At 35.4% G+C, this 19,358-nt stretch overlaps 2 protein-coding genes across 3 annotated transcripts in view; both read left to right on the forward strand.

Annotated features, from left to right (window-relative positions):
• Positions 1–1,444: 1,444 nt before the first annotated feature.
• On the forward strand, positions 1,445–14,616 carry LOC127455047 (microtubule-associated protein RP/EB family member 3-like). Of its 2 annotated transcripts, none has more exons than XM_051722606.1 (7): positions 1,445–1,585; positions 3,652–3,775; positions 4,121–4,266; positions 6,485–6,683; positions 9,096–9,229; positions 11,925–12,077; positions 13,234–14,616. In XM_051722606.1, exons 2-7 carry the CDS (start codon positions 3,655–3,657, stop codon positions 13,300–13,302), a joined length of 822 nt encoding a protein of 273 aa, XP_051578566.1. In that variant the 5' UTR covers positions 1,445–1,585; positions 3,652–3,654; the 3' UTR covers positions 13,303–14,616. The 2 variants fall into 2 exon arrangements, with proteins under 2 accessions (XP_051578566.1, XP_051578567.1); XM_051722607.1 differs by having other exon boundaries at positions 6,485–6,641.
• Positions 14,617–15,402: 786 nt separating this feature from the next.
• The window catches only part of colec11 (collectin sub-family member 11), a 284,310-nt gene continuing 280,354 nt past the window's right edge, over positions 15,403–19,358 (forward strand). The window contains exon 1 of the mRNA XM_051722604.1: positions 15,403–15,420. The gene's annotated coding sequence lies outside the window, so the exon portion shown is untranslated. The remainder of the gene's footprint in view (positions 15,421–19,358) is intronic.

The raw sequence follows: 19,358 nt of genomic DNA on the forward strand, positions 1-19,358 counted from the left end.
ATATACAGTCTATGGTACAGTCTATTCTTGACTCATAATTCAACAACAGGTGCATACAGCTGTGTTTATCTAAAACAGCAAACAACTTGAGCATATAGCGCTGGTTATTTTTTTGTCCTGTCTACATCTCGCAGCTCGCGCGAGTGATAAAAACGCGGGAAGATCATATTTCAAATGTCAACGGTCACGGAAAGTCTGTTGAGATGAAAGCCTGACAGGGCGATATTACCCTGGTAAGTGAGAGATATAAATTAATTTGTTGATTAATTTTATGTTATTTTTTTATTCATTTTTACCTAACTTCTTTTCATTTATGACTTACACGTTTATTTTAGCAAGCACAAAGAAGTAGGCAAAACTGTTTTGTCCAGGCCTGCAGTAGTCTCCAGCAGGTTAGTAATTTCACACTTGAATCACTCAAATCTATTTACTAATCCTGATGACAGGTTATGTTATAATTTACTTTTCTAGAAAACATGGGAAAAAACAAACAAGTTTCCAGAAGCACATCACAGTCAAACCTTGAATTAATTCAAATGCACTGATTAAAGAGAATGCCAAATGTCTAATCACAACCTTTTATTTAACAGTTTTTCTGCTCAACAAATTCAGAATAAAGTCTATTTTCTCCTTGTTCATTGTCTCACACCCTTCAGCGGTCACAGAAACGCAAACAGACGCACAACATATGAACATATGAACATATGAACTGGCATTTGAACCCTTAAATGTAATTCCTTTCACTGAAAGTCAGTAACTGTAATCGGATTACAAGAATTTAAAATGTAATGCATAAACACTACTTTTTGTGCCTAAAAGTAATTAGATTCAGTAGGCTAACTAATACTTTGTAATCCGGTTACACCCAACATTGCTGATAATTAGTAAACAATACAGTTTGGTAAAACATTTTTGGCATAACAAAAGGTAAATAAATCTTATTTAAATCATTTGTTTAAATCTTACTTTTGCCAGGAATCTATGTGTGTGTGTGTGTGTGCGCGTGTGTGTGTGCGTGTGTGCGTGTGTGTCTGTGTGTGTGTGTGTGTGTGTGTGTGTGTGAGTGTGTGTGAGTCTATGTGTGTGTCTGTGTGTGTGAGTGCGTGTCTGTGTGTGTCTGTGTGTGTGTGTGTCTGTGTGAGTTTGTGTGTGTGTGAGTTTGTGTGTGTGTGAGTGTGTGTGTGTGAGCCTGTGTGAGTCTGTGTGTGAGTGTGTGTGTGTGTGTGTGTGTGTGTGTGTGTGTGTATCTCTGTGTGTGTCTGTGTTTGTGTGTGAGTGTGTCTGTATGTGTGTGTGTGTGTGTGTGAGTGAGTGTGTGTGTGTGTGTGTGTAAGTGTGTGTGTGTTATTTATTGTGTGTAGTATATACTGTATAATCAGTATTATGAGTGACCATTTAAAAGGACACGCGGGGCGCATGCGCACTAAACGCCAGTGTGTTGCACGTTGGGGGCGGCCCGTAACTAAACAGCACCGCATATCTGGCAACTCACAGCAGCAAAGTTCGGCCCTCGTCTTGGATTTGACAGGGGCATTGCCTTCTGCCAGTGTAATAGCAACATTGGGAAGAACGCTGTCCAAATATAGTGAGTATAGTATTGATAAAAACCTATAATTAATCGGATTTTTCCATATTACATAACATTAAAAAAGGCGTTCTGGCCTCTTTTGTCTCTGCTGTCTGAATCGTGTCTAGTGCTGGTTTAGAGATTGTTGCTTATGTACTGCGGGGCCTGCAGAGGGGGCCGATCAAATAGCAACAGTCACAATATAATGGGCGATTTGTTCAGCGGTCATTTCAGTCAATGCGCTATTTTATATAGCACAATTCCAGAGCGCTCATCAAATGTGGCGTAAAGACAAAAAAGACTTCATATCAGTGATGAACAGAGCGCGCGTAATATGGCCTTATCTTCTGAATAACCGGAGTGTATATTAATTGATCAGATATAATTTACTGAATTTTAAATTAAGCTTGAAACTAATGCATTTGCACTCAGTAAATACGAATATTATTAGATAGATAAGAGTATGTGACAAATAGTAAAACGCGCACGAGCTGAATGGATCAATTTACTGTTTGTGCATGTGATGGTAAAACGTGCGCAGGATAGCTGTCAGGTATTATTATTCTTTTTTAAATACTGTGTTTATAAGAAGCTCGGCCCTCCAATATATCTTTAATTTATACTCCTTATAAACTTTGTTTGGAAAATTGCCAGTATCAATAATAATTTTTCCAACTACATCTTTCTGTTTACATACGTCATAACACACACGTGTACAAGATATGTGTAGTGTTCTGCAAGCTGAAAGTTTGGGTAGTTGGGTGGCATGCTACATTTAATCTAAAACTATTTTTAACAACATTTTTTAATTCTTGTGTAATTATTGTACACAGTTTTGATGGTCTCCAAATAAATTAATAGACTACATGGAATATTTGTAAATATGTAAAAATACTTTGTTTTTAAAAATGTGCTTGTCACACCACAGAACTACATTTAAGGGTGATTCTCACAAAACCTGTCAAGAAAATGTGCTGGCTTATTGTACTCCAAAATATATATATTTTTACATTGTGACATTACATTATTTTCTTGGCAGCTAAACACATTTTACCCCCTAATTCTCAAAACGGTCATTATGACATTCTCACCGCAATGTGAAAAAAAATCATATATGATATAAAACATAAAGTAGGCTAGTTATACGTCATAGTTGTACTCCCTTGGTACTGCAAAAAATGTCCGTAATTTTAATGGTAAAAGAATGTAAAAAAATGTTACAGTAAAAAAAAAAGTTAATTAGTTAATGGTTAGTTACCTTAAAGGAATAGTTCACCCAGAAATTATAATTCTCTCATTATTTACTCACTCTCATGCCACCCCAGATGTGAATGACTTCTGCTGAACACAGACCATGATTTTTAGAAGAATATCTCAGCTCTGTAAGTCCATACAATGGAAGTGAATGGTGGCCAGAAATTTGAAGGTCAAAAAATCACATAAAGGCAGCATAAAAGTAATCCATACAACTCCAGTGGTTAAATTAATGTCTTCTGAAGTGGTGTGGGTGATAAACAGATCAATATTTAAGTCCTTTTTTACTATAATTCTCCACTTTCACTTCCACATTCTTCTTCTTTTGTTTTTGGTGATTCACATTGTTTATGAATATTGCCACCTACTGGACAGGGAGGAGAACTATTATTATAATTTTTTTTTACATATTTTCCATGATTTTAATTCAAAAAATCTTTGAGAATCATCATTGAAAACAATGGAAATAGTAAAAGCAAAACGTCCGTATGCTTTACACTAATGAGAATTTTTGGGGTAAATGTGCTTAAGTGTCCTAAGAATTATAATGTCAAAGTGCAAAAAATCTTAATGGTCTTAAATGTAGGCTTCATTTTCTGCTTTATAATTTTGACAGGTTTAGTGAGACTACAACAGTACAAAAATGTGATTGAATTGTTGCAAATCTTTTAATGCTGTCTAGTCACAGCATCTAAAAATATGTATCTAATGACAACTGAATATCACTACATCTTATTAACAGAATGCACTCACTCAATCGGAGCATGTGCTGTCCACTGATTGATTACTAAAAAGTGCTGGTGTCTTTGTCTTTCTGTTCTTTCTCTTAGGAGATGGCAGTGAATGTATACTCCACGTCAGTAACAATTGAGAACCTGAGCCGACATGACATGTTAGCATGGGTTAACGACTCCCTTCAGCTCACCTACACCAAAATAGAACAATTATGTTCAGGTAAGACTTATTTACTTTTAATGTCTCAGAATATTTTAAAATCTGTACATCGATTGATGATATAACAGTGCTGTTACTTCAGCACAACAAAGCAAGCTGAACAGAATGAAAAGGGGTTTACTGTAGGTAATGTACTCGGTTTTTGCCTTTGATCATATTGGGAGATAACGTGTTCAGCTTTTAAAACAATCAATTCTAAAATAAAACCATTTACTTTACTATTGGAACACCAACACTGATAAAGTGAATCAATGTCATTCATACATCTTGATCAAAGACATGTGTATTTGTTAAGTAATGAATGATCTCTTTTGACCAACGTTCTCTCTTGCTGTTTGTCTTCAGGGGCGGCTTATTGTCAGTTCATGGACATGTTGTTCCCAGGGTGTATTCTTTTAAAGAAAGTGAAATTTCAAGCAAAACTGGAACATGAGTTTATACACAACTTCAAAGTACTCCAGGCAGCTTTCAAGAGAATGAACGTTGACAAAGTTAGTTGGTCCATTCTATGTACATCATTTTCTCTTAACCAAGTTATCTTTACTATTAAGTATATTAGTAAATACAGTACTGTGCAAAAGTTTTAGGCACTTGTGAAAAACTTTCAAAGTGAGGATTTCTTAAAAAAAATAATGACATAAATAGTTTTCATTAATCAGTTAACATCATACAAAGTCCAGTAAACAGAAAAAGAGCTAAATCAATATTTGATGTGAACACATTTGCCTTAAAAAAACAGCACCAATTCTCCTAGGTACACCCGGACACGGTTTTTCTTGGTTGTTGGCAGATAGGATGTTCCAAGCTTCTTGGAGAATTCGCCACAGTTCTTCTATCTATTTAGGCTGTCTCAATTACTTCTGTCTCTTCGTGTAATCCCAGACTGGCCCGGTGTTCAGTGGGGGGCTCTGTGAGGGCCATGCCATCTGTTGCAGGGCTCCCTGTTCTTCTATTCTAATCTTTTCTATTTGCAAGAGTAATGTTTGTGAGTCTAACATTTATATTTCCTATTGACACAATAAAGTAGCAGATATAAATAACCATCTTAAGACAAATGTTTTTGGGAAACATCTTATGTGCCTAAGACTTTTGCACAGTACTGTAAGTATATCTAATTTTAAGTATAAATGAAAGTTTTCAGTTTATTTATTAACAGATATCATCAGAGGTGATGACAATGTATATATATATATATATATATATATATATATATATATATATATATATATATATATATATATATATATATAATCATTTGCGTACATTATTTTGATAACAGTTTACAATAAGGTTCCATTTGTTAACATTAGTTAATGCATTAGGTATCATGAACTAACAATGAACAATATATTTTTATAGCATTTATTAATCTTTTTTAATATTAGTTAATAAAAATACATTTGATCATTGTTAGTTCATGTTAGTTGATAGTGCATTAACTAATGTTAACATATACAACTTTTGATTTTAAAAATGTATTACTATGTGCTGAAATTAACAATAACCAAGATTAATAAATGCTGTAAAATTAGTGTTCATTGTTAGTTCATGTTAACTAATGTTGTTAACTAATGTTAACAAATGGAACCTTATTGTAAAGTGTTACCAATGTTTTTGCTTACATTTCCAAAATTAATTTTCTTAATTTATTAATCCTTAGAGATTAAGTGTATAATTTCTGCACCACTAGCAGCTCTAAATAAAATAGCAAAAACAAAAACAAAAAATTCTGATCAGGTTTTCCCAAACATTCTTACCATCTTAGCCAATTTTCAGCTAAAGGAAGTACCCCAAACTCACCCCATTGGTGAAGCCAGAAACTGACATGTCGGACCACTTAAAGGAAAAGTTCACCCAAAAATTCAAATTCTCTCATCATTACTCAACCTCATGCCATCCCAGATGTGTATGACTTTCTTTCTTCTGCTGAACACAAATTAAGATTTTTAGAAGAATATTTCAGCTCTGTAGGTCCATACAATGCAAGTGGATGGTGACCAGAACTTTGAAGGTCCAAAAATCAAATAAAGGCAGCGTAAAAGTAATCTATAAGACTCCAGTGGTTAAATCCTTGTCTTCAGAAGTGATATGATAAGTGTGGTTAAGTGATTAAGTCCTTTTTTACTATAAATCCCCACTTTCACTTTCACAGTCTTCTTTTGTTTTTGGAAATTCGTATGCTTCATGCATGTCGCCACCTACTGGGCAGGGAGGAGAATTTACAGTAATAAAGGACTTAAATATTGATCTGTTTCTCACCCACACCTATAATATTGCTTCAAAAGACATGGATTTAACCACAAGAGTCTTATGGACTACTTTTATGCTGCCTTTATGTGAGCTTCAAAGTTCTGGCAACCATTCACTTGCATCGTATAGACCTACAGAGCTGAGATATTCTTCTAAAAAAAATCTTCCTTTGTGTTCAGCAGAAGAAAGAAAGTCATACACATCTGGTATGGCATAAGGGTGAGTAATGATGAGAGAATTTTCATTTTTGGGTAAACTATCCCTTTAAAAGAATAAAGCAATGTGTTTATAGTGCCAGTGTTGGCAACCTGCGAAAAGCTTAATGTATATTGTAGTTGTTTCCGACCATTAAACTGGGATAGGAGGAAGTATTTTACCATAAAAAATGACACACTTCATCTTTAAATATAGCTCTGGGTTATATTGATGTAATGCTTGTTTTCTCTTTTTGTTATTCAGATAATTCCTGTGGAAAAATTAGTCAAAGGAAAATTTCAGGACAACTTTGAATTCGTCCAGTGGTTTAAAAAATTATTTGATGCCAACTATGATGGAAAAGAGTATGATCCTATTCAAGCTAGACAGGGGCAAGATGTGGCACCTCCACCAAATCCAGGTGAACACTTTCCCCACAAACCCAAGAGAACTGGTCCCTCAGGTAACCTCTTGATTCTCTGCCCTTTGCTGCATTGATTGCTGAGCTTCTACTAAAGCTTTGCAAGCAGCTGCTTGTGCACGGTCTTCGGAATGATCACTTCATGCCCAAGCTTTCATTAATGAGAAAACAATGGATTTAATATTACAACAGCATTTAGGCACATACAACTGTGTTACTGCATAGAATTCTTAATACAGTTCAAGAGCTGTTTTCCTATTTTCACCACTAACAAAGTTTTCCAAAATCAGTTCTTGAATTTCTTGCGTTCCTCAATGTTCTCTCATGTGCTGTACCGCAAGGTTCATCGCTTGTCTTATTCATCCCTATATTCAAGTCCTCTAAATAGGTGATTCTCATAAAACCTTTCAAGAAAATGTCCTGGTCATATCAGCACAAAAAATATTAAATTATATTTTGCATAATGAAAATTAAGCTTACATTTATGACAATTAAGATTGTATGCAATGTAAAATTATTTTCAGGACTCTTAAGCACATTTTACACCCCATTTCTCAGTACCTTTACTATTCCTACTGTTTTTAATAATGATTCTCATTAACGTAACAGTCATGTATTATTGTTGATTTGTTTTAAATTACAATAAGCAAAAATGAAAGGCAGTACCACTATAATAATATGTAAATACTTTACAATTTAAATAATACATTATTTTTCACATTGCGGTAATGAAAATAGCATAACGACCATCTTTTATTGCATTGTCGTAATGAAAATTGGGGGTAAAATGTGTGTAACTGTTATGAAAATAATGTAAATATTTAAAAAAATCTTAATGGTTCTAAAATGTGCTTCATTTTCTTTATGCAAAATATAATTTATTAATTGTTTCTTTTGATTTTTTAGTAAAATAGGACGAGAACATTTTCTTAACAGGTTTTGTGAGAATCACCAAGTTATTCTTAATTGGTCATTGTAAGATACATTCGCCAAAGTGAGCTACATAGAACATGCTTGTAATCTTAAAGACCTTTTAGTCCATGTGTTAGCTTTGTAGTTTTGATTTGTAGTTGGTGTACTCTTAAACGTTGAAAATATAAAATTTTAGCTGATATACGCATTTAAAATGTACTATCTTTTCTGGGAATTGGAGCAAAAATATTGATGACTCATCCTGCACTACACAGATTTTTGTCCAACCAAATGCTCTTTAGAATGACAGTGTCCCTCCCCCAATACCTTCTGCAACCGAACAGCAGGTAGCAAATCATAGTTCATCGCTGACGATAAATAAAGCCTATTCAAAAGGAAATATGGTAACACAAGAAAGAAAACTGCACTCGTCAAGTGAATTCACTTGGTCTTTAAAGGGATAGTTCACCAAAAAAATAAAAAATAAAATTCTCTCATCATTTACTCACCCTCATGCCTTCCCAGATGTGTATGACTTTCATTCTTCTGCTGAAAACAAACGAAGATTTTTAGAAGAATATTGCAGCTCTGTAGGTCCATACAATGCAAGTGAATAGTGGCCAGAACTTTGAAGGTCAGAAAATCATATAAAGGCAGCATAAAAGTAATCCATACAACTCCAGTGGTTAAATTAATGTCTTCTGAATAGGTGTGGGTGAGAAACAGATCAATATTTTAAAAAGAAAATTCTTTTTTTTTTTTTTTTTACAATAAATCTCCACTTTCACTTTTAGTTTTACATTCACATTCTGAAAGTGAAAGTGGAGATTTATATTAAAAAAGGATTTAAATATTGATCTGTTTCTCATCCAAAGTGACTGCATTGCTTCAGAAGACATATATTAAACCACTGGAGTATGGATTACCTTTATGCAGCCTTTATGTACATTTTTTGTTTCATTTTTATTTTTTGAGTTTTGGTCACCATTCACTAGCATTGAAAGGACCTACAGAGCTTAAATATTCTTCTAAAAATTCTCTTTGTTTGTGTTCAGAAGAAAGAAGAAAGAAAGTCATAAACATCTGGGATGGCATGAAAGTCCCCAGAGTCCCCAGAGAGGTATAAAAGTGGCATCCTAATTTGCTGAGGATTGACTTCTTTTGCTACTGTAGGTCACTGGGATGGATTGTGGATGAGACCTCCATTTAGTTTAATAGTAATATGTCACACTACCCTGACTTTGGTTAAACCTGCTAATTATAAAGTGGATAACAAGCTATTGAAGCAGTTTGAAAAAACAGGTTTATCCAAAATAATGGGGTAACAAGCTGCCCATGCTTCAGCTTGTTAAAGGCTGATCTTACTGAAGCTTTTTAGCTTGGATTTTAGTTTACTACAATCTATTTATTTCATTGTTTTATGTAATAGAAATGACAAGTTGGCAGCTACAATTGCATGGATCAGTATTACAAATATTACATTTACTGTTCTGAGCAGTTCTCCATTTATTGTCACTAAAAGTGAAACCTCTCCAATATCAGGGCCACAGAGAATATCGCCAACAGTACCTAAAAACATGCCCACACCACAGAGGGTGACCACTACCATAAGGAAGAACCCCACACATGCCCGAAATGGGGGCAGTGATGCTGAAATCATGGAGCTTAATCAACAGGTAGAGTTCCCGGGAGGGTAAGGAAGCCTTACTCTACCTTGGAATACTTTGGAGGGGAAGTCGTTAGATTTATACTGTGGATTTAAATGTAGGGATCATGACTCAGGTTTAATATTGAGGTCTTTTTCTTCTTTATTCTTCAGACAAGACAAGATCTCCTATTCCCCCCTGTATAAATTATTTAGAATTCTGAAATAAATCTGGAAATAGATTGTTGATGTCATCATAGTAAGTTCATTTGGTCTCATTCTTTAATAAATGTGTTCAGGTTAGAAACACAAATAGCATAAGCACCTAAATTTGTTTTTACCTTTGTTCTAATGTTGATGAATGCTGAATATTCTAAATGGAGTGTGTTTGCACAGTTAGTAATTTGCATAAAACATCTCCCAATAAGGGCTTTCTGCACAACTTATCCTGTGCAAAAAAAAAAAAAAAAAAAAAAATTGACATGAAGCAACTTTTGTATACAGTAGCAAGAAAAAGTATGTGAACCTTTTGGAATTAGCTGGTTTTCCAAAAAAAAATCCAGGTGGCGGAGGACATGTCTCCTGAGACATGCATCTTATCACGTGGCTTGCTGCACTTGACACTGCGGAGACTCACAGCATGTGGAGGCTCGTGCTACTCTCCGTGATCTACACACAACTTACCACACACCCCATTGAGAGCGAGAACCACTTAATCGCAACCACGAGGAGGTTACCCATTGGTACCAACCAATTTGGTTGCTTAGGAGACCTGGCTAGAATCACACAGCACACCCTGGATTCGAACTCGTGACTCCAGGGGTGGTAGTCAACAATACTCGCTGAGCTACCCAGGCCCCCTAATCTTTCATGTCTTTATTGAACACATCCCATTAAACATTCACAGTGCTGTGGAAAAAGTGAACCCTTGGATTTCATAGCTGGACGATCCTCTTTTGGCAGCAATAACCTCAACCAAGCATTTCCATTAGCTGTGGATTAGACATCCACAACATTCAGAAGGAATTTTGGACTATTTTTCCTTACAGAACTGCTTCAGCTCAGCCATATTCTTAGGATGTCTGGTGTGAATGGCTATCGAGGTCATTCCACAGCATCTCTGTTGGGTTAAGGTCTTGGCTCTGACTGGGCCACTCCATAAGGTGGATTATCTTTTTTTTAAGCCATTCTGTAGTGGATTTACTTCGATGTTAGGGTCATTGTCCTGCTGTATCACCCAACTTCTACTGAGCTTCAGCTGGCACACAGCTGTCCTGACATTATCCTGTAGAATATCTTGATAAGCTTGTTAATTAATTTTTCCCTCGATGTTGGCAAGCACCCCAGGCCCGAAGCAGCAAAGCAGCCCCAAATCATGTTGCTCTCTTCAACGTACTTCACTGTTGGGATGATGTTTTCATGTTGGTTTGCGGTGCCATTTTTACGCTATACATAGTGCTGTGTGTTCTTCCCAAACAATTTAACCTTAGTGTCATCAGTCTACAAAATTTTTTCCCAGTAGCGTTGTGGACTGTCATGGTGGTCTTTGGCAAACTTCAGGCGCACAGCAATATTTTTGTTGGAAAGCAGCGGCATGCCTGTTTAATGTTTTCCACATATTAGACTCATGAACAGAGATGTTAACCAGTTCCAGTCGTTCCTTCAAGTCTTTAGCTGTCACTCTAGGTTTTTTTTTTACCTCATTGAGCACTCTGTGGTGTGCCCTTTGAGTCATCTTGGCTGGACGGACACTTCTAGGGAGAGTAGCCACAGTACTAAATCATCTCCATTTATAGACAATTTATATAACTGCGGACAGATGAATATCTAAGCTCTTCAAGATAAATTTGTAACCCTTTCCAGCTTCATGAAAAGCAACAATTCTTGATTGTAGGTCTCCTGAGATCTCTTTTTTGTGAGGCATGGTCCACAGCAGCAGATGCTTCTTGTAAATAGTAGACTCAAAATGTTTGAGCGTTTTTTATAAGTCAAAGTAGCTCTAACCCACACCTCCAATCTCGTTTCATTAATTTGATGCCAAGTTTGCCAACTCCTGACTCTAATTAGCTTTTGTTGACACCATTAGCTTAGGGGTTCACATACTTTTTCCAACCTACACTGTGAATGTTTTAATGATGTATTCAGTATGTACAAGAACAATACAATACTTTGTTTTTGTTTGTTTTTTTAGTTAAAACAGATTGTGTTTGTTCATTATTGTAACTGAGATGATGATCAAACCAGATTTCAATACAAATTTATACATATATGCAGTTAATTCCAAAGGGTTCACATACTTTTTCTTGCCACTGTAGCCCTAGACTACATGTCATTATCTTCATTTTTATGCAGAACCTATCCCAGGTTGAGCTTTAATGCACATCTTTTTTGTTACTCTAAATAAGTAAGACTTTTTGTAGGATCGCTTGCTTTAGTTAACCAGTTAAAAAAAAAATAAAAAAAAATATATATATATATATATATATAAAATTTCAAATTTCCATATTCCATGTTTTAATGGAGTTTGTGATTTTTTTGGCATATGTGTGGTTTAATTTGTGATGTATTTTATTTTTTTATTTTTTTTAAATGTAAGTGCAAACTCATTAATGAATCAGAAGGTTTTACGCACAAATACAGTACATGTATACGCATCGTTAGTGAATGAGGCCCACTAACCATTTTGAGCAGTATGATGAGCAGTGTCTTACCTTTGCTTTTTCAAGCTGATGGAGTTGAAGTTAACCGTAGATGGTCTGGAGAAGGAGAGAGATTTCTACTTCAGCAAACTTCGAGACATTGAACTGATCTGCCAAGAGCACGAGAATGAGAACAACTCTATTCTGACTCGGATAATTGACATTCTGTATGCCACAGAGGTACTGTCAGCAGCATGGCTTAATTCATTCTCACAAATATTTGTATTAGTCGACTGGTGTTTGGCCATTTTTAGATAATCGGCATTAGCCAGTAACCAGCACTGGGCAATAATGTAATTGTTACCTGCTGTCAGTTTCAAAATCTGCCAGTAGCCTTGTCAATGGATATTTCTTTTTCTTTCTTTTTTTTTGTTGTTGTTGTGAATTTTGGGTGAATAGTGTGTTAGATCATGGCACCTACACTCTAGACCTTATGCAGTCAGAGAATGCTGTGAATACATTGATTTTAAAACGCAAGGGTTTGCGAAAGTGATGCTCCGTCATGCGACCCACAGTTGAGAACGTTTCAACTTTTGCAGCAACATACTCTGACACAGGCATTCATTGAGAATTGATTAAAATGAGAGTTTTAGAGAGGTGGGTCCAGCTGTGCTTTAATAAAATTCCAATTCACTGTATGCCCCCTTTGTCAGAACTTTCCCTTTAGGTGCCCTAAGTGTTTTTCCGCAATTTTGTGTACCGGTCCGGTACATCTCATTTGCTATTTTTTAATTGTATTATAAACACTACCAGTCAAAAGTTTGAACATATCTACACTTTCTTATTATTTATTTCTTTTTGGAACATTTTAAAATAATAGTAAAGTAATAAAAATATAAAATAACACAAATGGAAGAATGGGGATTAAGTAGAGACCAAAAAATGTTAACAAATCAAAAGTATCTTTTACTTTATTTTAGCTTCTTCAAAGTAGCCATTCTTTGCCTACATTATAGCTTTGCGCACTCTGGACATTTTCTCAACCAACTTCATGAGGTGCCACCTAGGATGCTTTTTAAGCAGTATTGAAGGAGTTTCCATGTATGTTGGGCATTTCCTTCACTATCTGGTCCAACTCACTTATTTCAAACATTTATTAATTAATTTATTTTCATTAATATTTTAGTTATTGTACTATATGTTGTGAAAAATATATTTCATTATATCAGCCATTGCCATCCTGCTCTCTAGATATAGGTTTCAGCATTGGCCATTGAAAAACCCATATCGTTGAACCACCACTAGTCATTAGTATGCTTGGAAGAGCACAAAGTTTGACTACAGCAGTTATCCTAAAAACCCACTTTAGTAACACCAGCAATCATTTCTCATACAGGATGGCTTTGCACCGCCAGATGATGATGAAATAGACGAGCAGGCCCACTTGGACCAGGACGAATTCTGAGGATTCTCTTCTCTTCCACATCATTGTGACCCTCCGCGACATCCTCTCTCCACGACTTCGAATTACCCTCTTACCGCATGCTGTTAATATCCCCTCAGTTTCCTACAAAAACTGTATGTGGGCTCTTCATATATTCTCGGTTTGTCTCCCCCTATGCTGGTTTATGCACTACATCTGTTTTAACAAATGCTCACTGTCCTCACCCTCATTCGGAGAGTAGCACCAACAATGACACATCCTAGCCGTCTCAGCATGTTTTACATATCAACATAGAGAATGAACAAAATAAAAGGTATAATAGATTGTGGGTAGCACAAAGGACTTGTTAATGTAAATATTGTAATGGGAGAGACTTGTCGCATGGAATGCAGTTATTTGTCGTCAGATTTCATACGCATTTTCTTTAGGGTCTGTCTTGGCTCCATCTAGTATGGAAGGCTCACTATCACACCATTCATCTCTGTTTTCAGCCTCAGTCTGCCTCTCTCACTGACTATTCACATTTAATGAATAATACGAAGTTTGTAAGCACCATCAGGACAAATCTTAACAATATCAAACTCATGAATCTTTTATACCTGCAAAGGTATTGATGTCAAGCTTGTCAGGGACAAACTAATCAGTTAAAACCTGCTATATTAATCTGCTTATTTTTAAGCTATAAAGAGGACTTTTATACTTTTATAAGGTGGATGGGCCAGTGACAGAGGTAGAAGAAAAAAATACATGTGTTGAAAAGACAGTAATTTTAAGAATGGCACAGGTTGTTTTGCTTACACCCAGGGAGCATATGAATGTTATACATTGACAGTTGATGACTGATTGTAAACCTTTTTCTTTTAATCTTTTAATCGTGAAACATCATTCTCATAGACTGAAACATAGAAACTTACCAAGTGAATGAAAAGTGGAATTACTGTCATATTCAACATTACATTTATGACAACATTAAGCATGAGGGACAATACTCGTTGGTATGGTGTATATTTTATTTTAGTGGCAATCAGACAAGTGATACTACTGATCAGATGATTGTATGTCGAATTAAACTGACATTTGCTGCTAGTGTTGCTGCATTTATGTATTTTATTTTGTATTTATTTTGCTCAGCTATTGAATAGCATACGGGCTGTGCATTCTTAACTGTAAATCATCAGATTTGTAAAAGATCAAATGAAATAGAGATGCCAGAATCATTGGTTTTCAGAGTAAATCTTCTTTGTGTGTGAACCTGAGTCATCTTGTATTGTCTCAGTATGGCCATAATTGTGTTTGCATAAATCGTTTTGAGTAAATAAACAGTCTTGAAAAATTTATTTTGTCCATGAATTCAGAAATACTGCATTTTTTCTTATTACTTTCTTTTGATTTTTGGGTGAAATATGGCCCAGACAATTTTTGACTGTTTTCATGAGATTCCCTTTGGTGTAAAAGAAATACAGTAAGTGGGATCTGCATAAGAATGGAAGTGAAGCAGAAAATGGACCTGTTTAAAGGGATAGTTCACCCAAAAAATAAAATTCTCTCATCATTTACTCACCCTCATGCCATCCGAGATGTGTATGACTTTCTTTCTTCTGCTGAACACAAAAGAAGATTTGTAGAAGAATATTTCAGCTCTGTAGGTCCATACAATGCAAGTGAATGGTTGTCAGAACTTTGAAGCACCAAAAGCATATAAATGCAGCATAAAAGTTATCCATACGACTTCAGTGGTTAAATCTGTGTGGGGGAGAAATGGATTTAATATTTAAGAGCTTTTTTTTTTTTTTTTTACTGTAAATTTCCACTTCCACATTTGTCTTCTTTTGTTTTTGGCAGTTCGTATTCTTTGTGCATATCACCACCTACAGGGCAGGGAGGAGAATTTATAGTAAAAAATATTAAATATTGATCTGTTTCTCACACACCTATTATATGGCTTCTGAAGATATGGATTTAACCACTGGAGTTTTATGCATTCCTTTTATTTTGCCTTTATGTGTTTTTTGGAGCTTCAAATTTTAGTCACCATTCACTTGCATTGTATGGACCTACAGAGCTGAAATATTCTTTTAGAAATCTTTGTTTGTGTTCAGTAGAAGAAAGAAAGTCATACACATCTGGGATGGCATGAGGGTGAGTAATGATGAGAGAATTTTCATTGTTGGGTGAACTTTCCCTTTAACTACATTAGTTAATATGAACTAACAATGAAGAATACTTTCACAGCATTTATTAATCTTGTTTAATGTTAATTTCAACATTTTTAAAATCAAAAGTTGTATATATTAACATTAGTTAATGCACTATGAACCAACATGAACTAACAATGAACAATTGTATTTTTATATAGTACATATAAAAAAATATTGTTCAGTGTTTGTTCATGATACCTATTGCATTAAATAATGTCAACAAAGGGAACTTTATTGTAGTGTTTCCAGATTTTTTTAACATTACATTAATAGTTGGCACTGACTGAATTGTCATGAAAATGGCGTCATAATGCACAAAATCTTAATGGTCCTAAAATAAGCTTGATTTTCTTGATTAATCTCGATTCTCGATTAGTGTTTTTCTTTGGAGTGAAATATGACCCAAACATTTCACTGAACCATATATTATGTAAAAGACATCTGAGGAGAAACTTTAGCAGATGTCCCAACCAAGAATACAACACACTGGGTCCATTTACTTCACTACCACCTGCTTCCTTTAACTCTACAGCCTCTGTCATGTCTGTACATTTGGTTACCATAGCTGTTTTCTATGGTGAAAGTCTGTCCCATTGTGACTGCATGTGTAATAGTACTGAATGTGGTTCCAACTCAAGTACAAATTTGAGCAACATACTGCACAGATCATGTCCAGTGATTTATATATGGGTCTGCAGTCAGCCCAGACTAGATCACTCATACATAAAAGCAGTGTGTAGCTGCGCAGAACTGTAAAGATCAGAGGTCAGTGACCTGACAGGTGATAATAGTGCAGAAAACGCTCAATTTGATACAGCCTAACAGATGCACGATGCCTGTCTGACGTTTTAAACAAGCGCTGGAGGAGTGCTGCAGGAGTGATGCGAGGTTTGACACGTCATTGCACAAAAATCATAATTAACATGGAAAATGAAATATATTGACTGAGTAGAGAAAATGGAGTGCTGTAAAATCTTGACTGGAATGGCTTTTTGTTTTTGTCCATATAGAAACATCTTAACAATCATACTGTAGGTAAGGTAAGCTTTCTTGTTCTACATTAACCATTCACTGGTTTTGATAATAGTGCCCTCTCTATATACCTTAAATGGTTGTGGATCTACTAATGTAAAAAACTAAAGGGATAGTTCTCTTAAAAATGAAAATTCTCCCATTTATTCACCCTCATGTCATCCTAGATGTGTATGACTTTCTTTCTTCTGCTGAACACAAAGAATATCTCAGCTCTGTAGGGCCACACAGTGCAAGTGAATGGTGACCAAAACTTTGAAGCTCCAAAAAGCACATAAAGGGAGCTGAAAAGTAATCCATAAGACACCAGTAGTTAAATACATATCTTCAGAAATGATATGAGAGGTGTGGGTGAAAACAGACCACAATGTAATTCCCTTTTCACTATAAATCAGCAGTCTTCTTGGCAATCATGATTTCATGCTCGATTACACTTCCTAGCACCAGGTGCATACGTCAAGAACTAGGAAATGTAATCAAGCTTGAAATCATGATCGTGCCTGGAGACTGCAATGGCAAGATGTGCGGTGAAAAGTGAGTTCAATTTTGGTCTGTTCTCACCCAAAACAGTGTAGATCGCTTCAGAAGATATGGATTTAACCAGTGGAGTCGTATGGATTACTTTTAAACTGCCTTTATGTGCTTTTTGGAGCTTCAAAATTTTGGTCACAATTCATTGCATAATATGGACATACAGATTTGGAATATTCTCCTAAAAATCTCAGTTTGTGTTCAGCAGAAGAAAGACAGTCATACGCATCTGGAATGGCATCAGGGTGAGTAAATAATACGGGGAATTTAAATTTTTGGGTGAACTGTTTCTTTAAGGGGGACCCTGAAATTCAAAATGTGAGGGGAAAAAATGTCCCCGTTCTGAATTAACGTTTTATATAGTTGTTAAAATTGTATTCTAGGTCTTGTACATTTTATTGCAAAAATATCAGTTGTTTTTTATTTTATTTAATGGGTAAGAGGTAAATTCTCAAATCTAAACGTTCAGATTGAGATTGAATGTTAATGAATCGATTAAACTGAAGTGTTGTTTCACAAGATAGGCCGACAATATATTTTGTAATATGGTTAGAAAAAAATTGCCCTCATAGATACAAAAATGCCCCTGAAAATCAAATCTATGGAGCATTTCTGACACTGCTCTGTTCAGATATGTTATCTAGTAATGAGGAAAAGGAGATCAGAGATGCTTTGACGAACAGCTTGATGCACAGCAAATCCAGCAACTTCTTTCCAATTGATGACATCATTGCTGCATTCCATACAAATGTTCTATGTTATGAATACATATAGTGGTGTTGATAAAGTAACATTTTCTCTTCCCTTTCATTTCTATAACAGTACGAATAGAAGCCTCAGAAGTGACCAGTTGCGAATGGTGCACTGTGCAGAGGATGTCGTCCCTGTTTCTACAGACCACACCTGCAGCATGCCTCCATCTGCGAATCCAGCTTGACATGTATGAAGATTATTCACAAGTGTGGTATGACTGCCAGTGCAACAGTGAGTCAAAATGACAAACTCGCAGATCACCTCTGCTGCTTTACTTCAGTTTGAGACCTAAGCCTGTGAAAACTTATGACCAAATTATGTATATATCGCATTTTGGAGTGCAACGTTTATTTAAATCCATAAAATAGTTTCTTTTATCTCCTCAGATCAAGATGAGAAATATCTCATCCTTATCTATGAGAATGAGCTCACACTCCCTGAGCAAATCACATTTGAGGAAATATTCACAGAGATTGGCAGGAGCAATTTTCCAGTTAAGCTGTCATTTGAAGAAGCCAATAACAGACTGAAGACGCATAACTGTGCCTGAAAACAGATGGTGGGTCATGATTGCAGTTAAAAGGTCTACAAAAATTAAAATGTATTAATAATTATACTGGAATTATCAGTATTAAACCGTCCTACAGTACGTTTAATCCTTCAAACAGAATAGGAGTGCTTCATGCATAAGTGATTCGTAGGTCAACTACATTTTATTTATTTACATTTAATACATTAAAAACATGCAGTTACCATTACTATTGTGGTTAAGACTGCCCTTAAAAGGATAGTTAACCCAAAAATGTAAATTCTGTCATTATTTACCCATCACCATGTGGTTCCAACGCCATATGACTTACTTTCTTTGGTGGAACAAAAAAGGTGTTAGGCATAATTTTAGCCTCAGTCACCATTCACTTACATTGTATCTTTTTAACTTTATAAATGACATTCTCTTAAAGGGATAGTTCGCCCAAAAATTTAAATTCTCCAAATATTTACTCACCCTCATGTCATCCCAGAAGTGTATGACTTTCTTTCTTCTGCTGAACACAAAGATTTTTGGAAGAATGTGAACTGCCAAAAAAATGTTTTTGGCTTAATTCCGGTCAGAAGTAAACACTTACTAGGTTTTTTTTTTTAATGTAAATAATCATATCGCAGTTCAAATCGCAATCACAATTTTTTGGTAAATAATTTGGAGATTTATGGTAAAAAAAAAAATGGATCTGTTTCTCACCCACACGTAATATATTGCTTCTGAAGATATAGATTTAACCACTGAAGTCGTATGGATTACTTTTATGCTGCCTTTATGTGATTTTTGGAGATTCAAAGTTCTGGTCACCATTCACTTGCATTGTATGGCCCTACAGAGCTGAAATATTCTTCTAAAAATTTTCGTTTGTGTTCTGCAGAAGAAAGTCATACACATCTGGGATGCCATGAGGAAATTATGAGAGAATTTTCATTTTTGTGTAAACTATCCCTTTAACTATTTGTACTGTGTGGCGCTTTTGCTTTGTTTTTGCTAGCCTGTCCAAAAACATCCACTTTATTTTC

This window comes from Myxocyprinus asiaticus, chromosome 17, assembly GCF_019703515.2.
Source record: "Myxocyprinus asiaticus isolate MX2 ecotype Aquarium Trade chromosome 17, UBuf_Myxa_2, whole genome shotgun sequence".
NCBI classification, from domain to species: Eukaryota; Metazoa; Chordata; class Actinopteri; order Cypriniformes; family Catostomidae; genus Myxocyprinus; species Myxocyprinus asiaticus.

Excerpts from the sequence above, each read along its gene's own strand:
- LOC127455047 (XM_051722606.1), top strand. The coding sequence starts at position 3,655 with ATGGCAGTGAATGTATACTCCACGTCAGTAACAATTGAGAACCTGAGC. Across the intron at positions 6,684-9,095 it reads CAAGAGAACTGGTCCCTCAG|GGCCACAGAGAATATCGCCA; the intron begins GTAACCTCTTGA and ends CTCCAATATCAG. Across the intron at positions 9,230-11,924 it reads TCATGGAGCTTAATCAACAG|CTGATGGAGTTGAAGTTAAC; the intron begins GTAGAGTTCCCG and ends TGCTTTTTCAAG.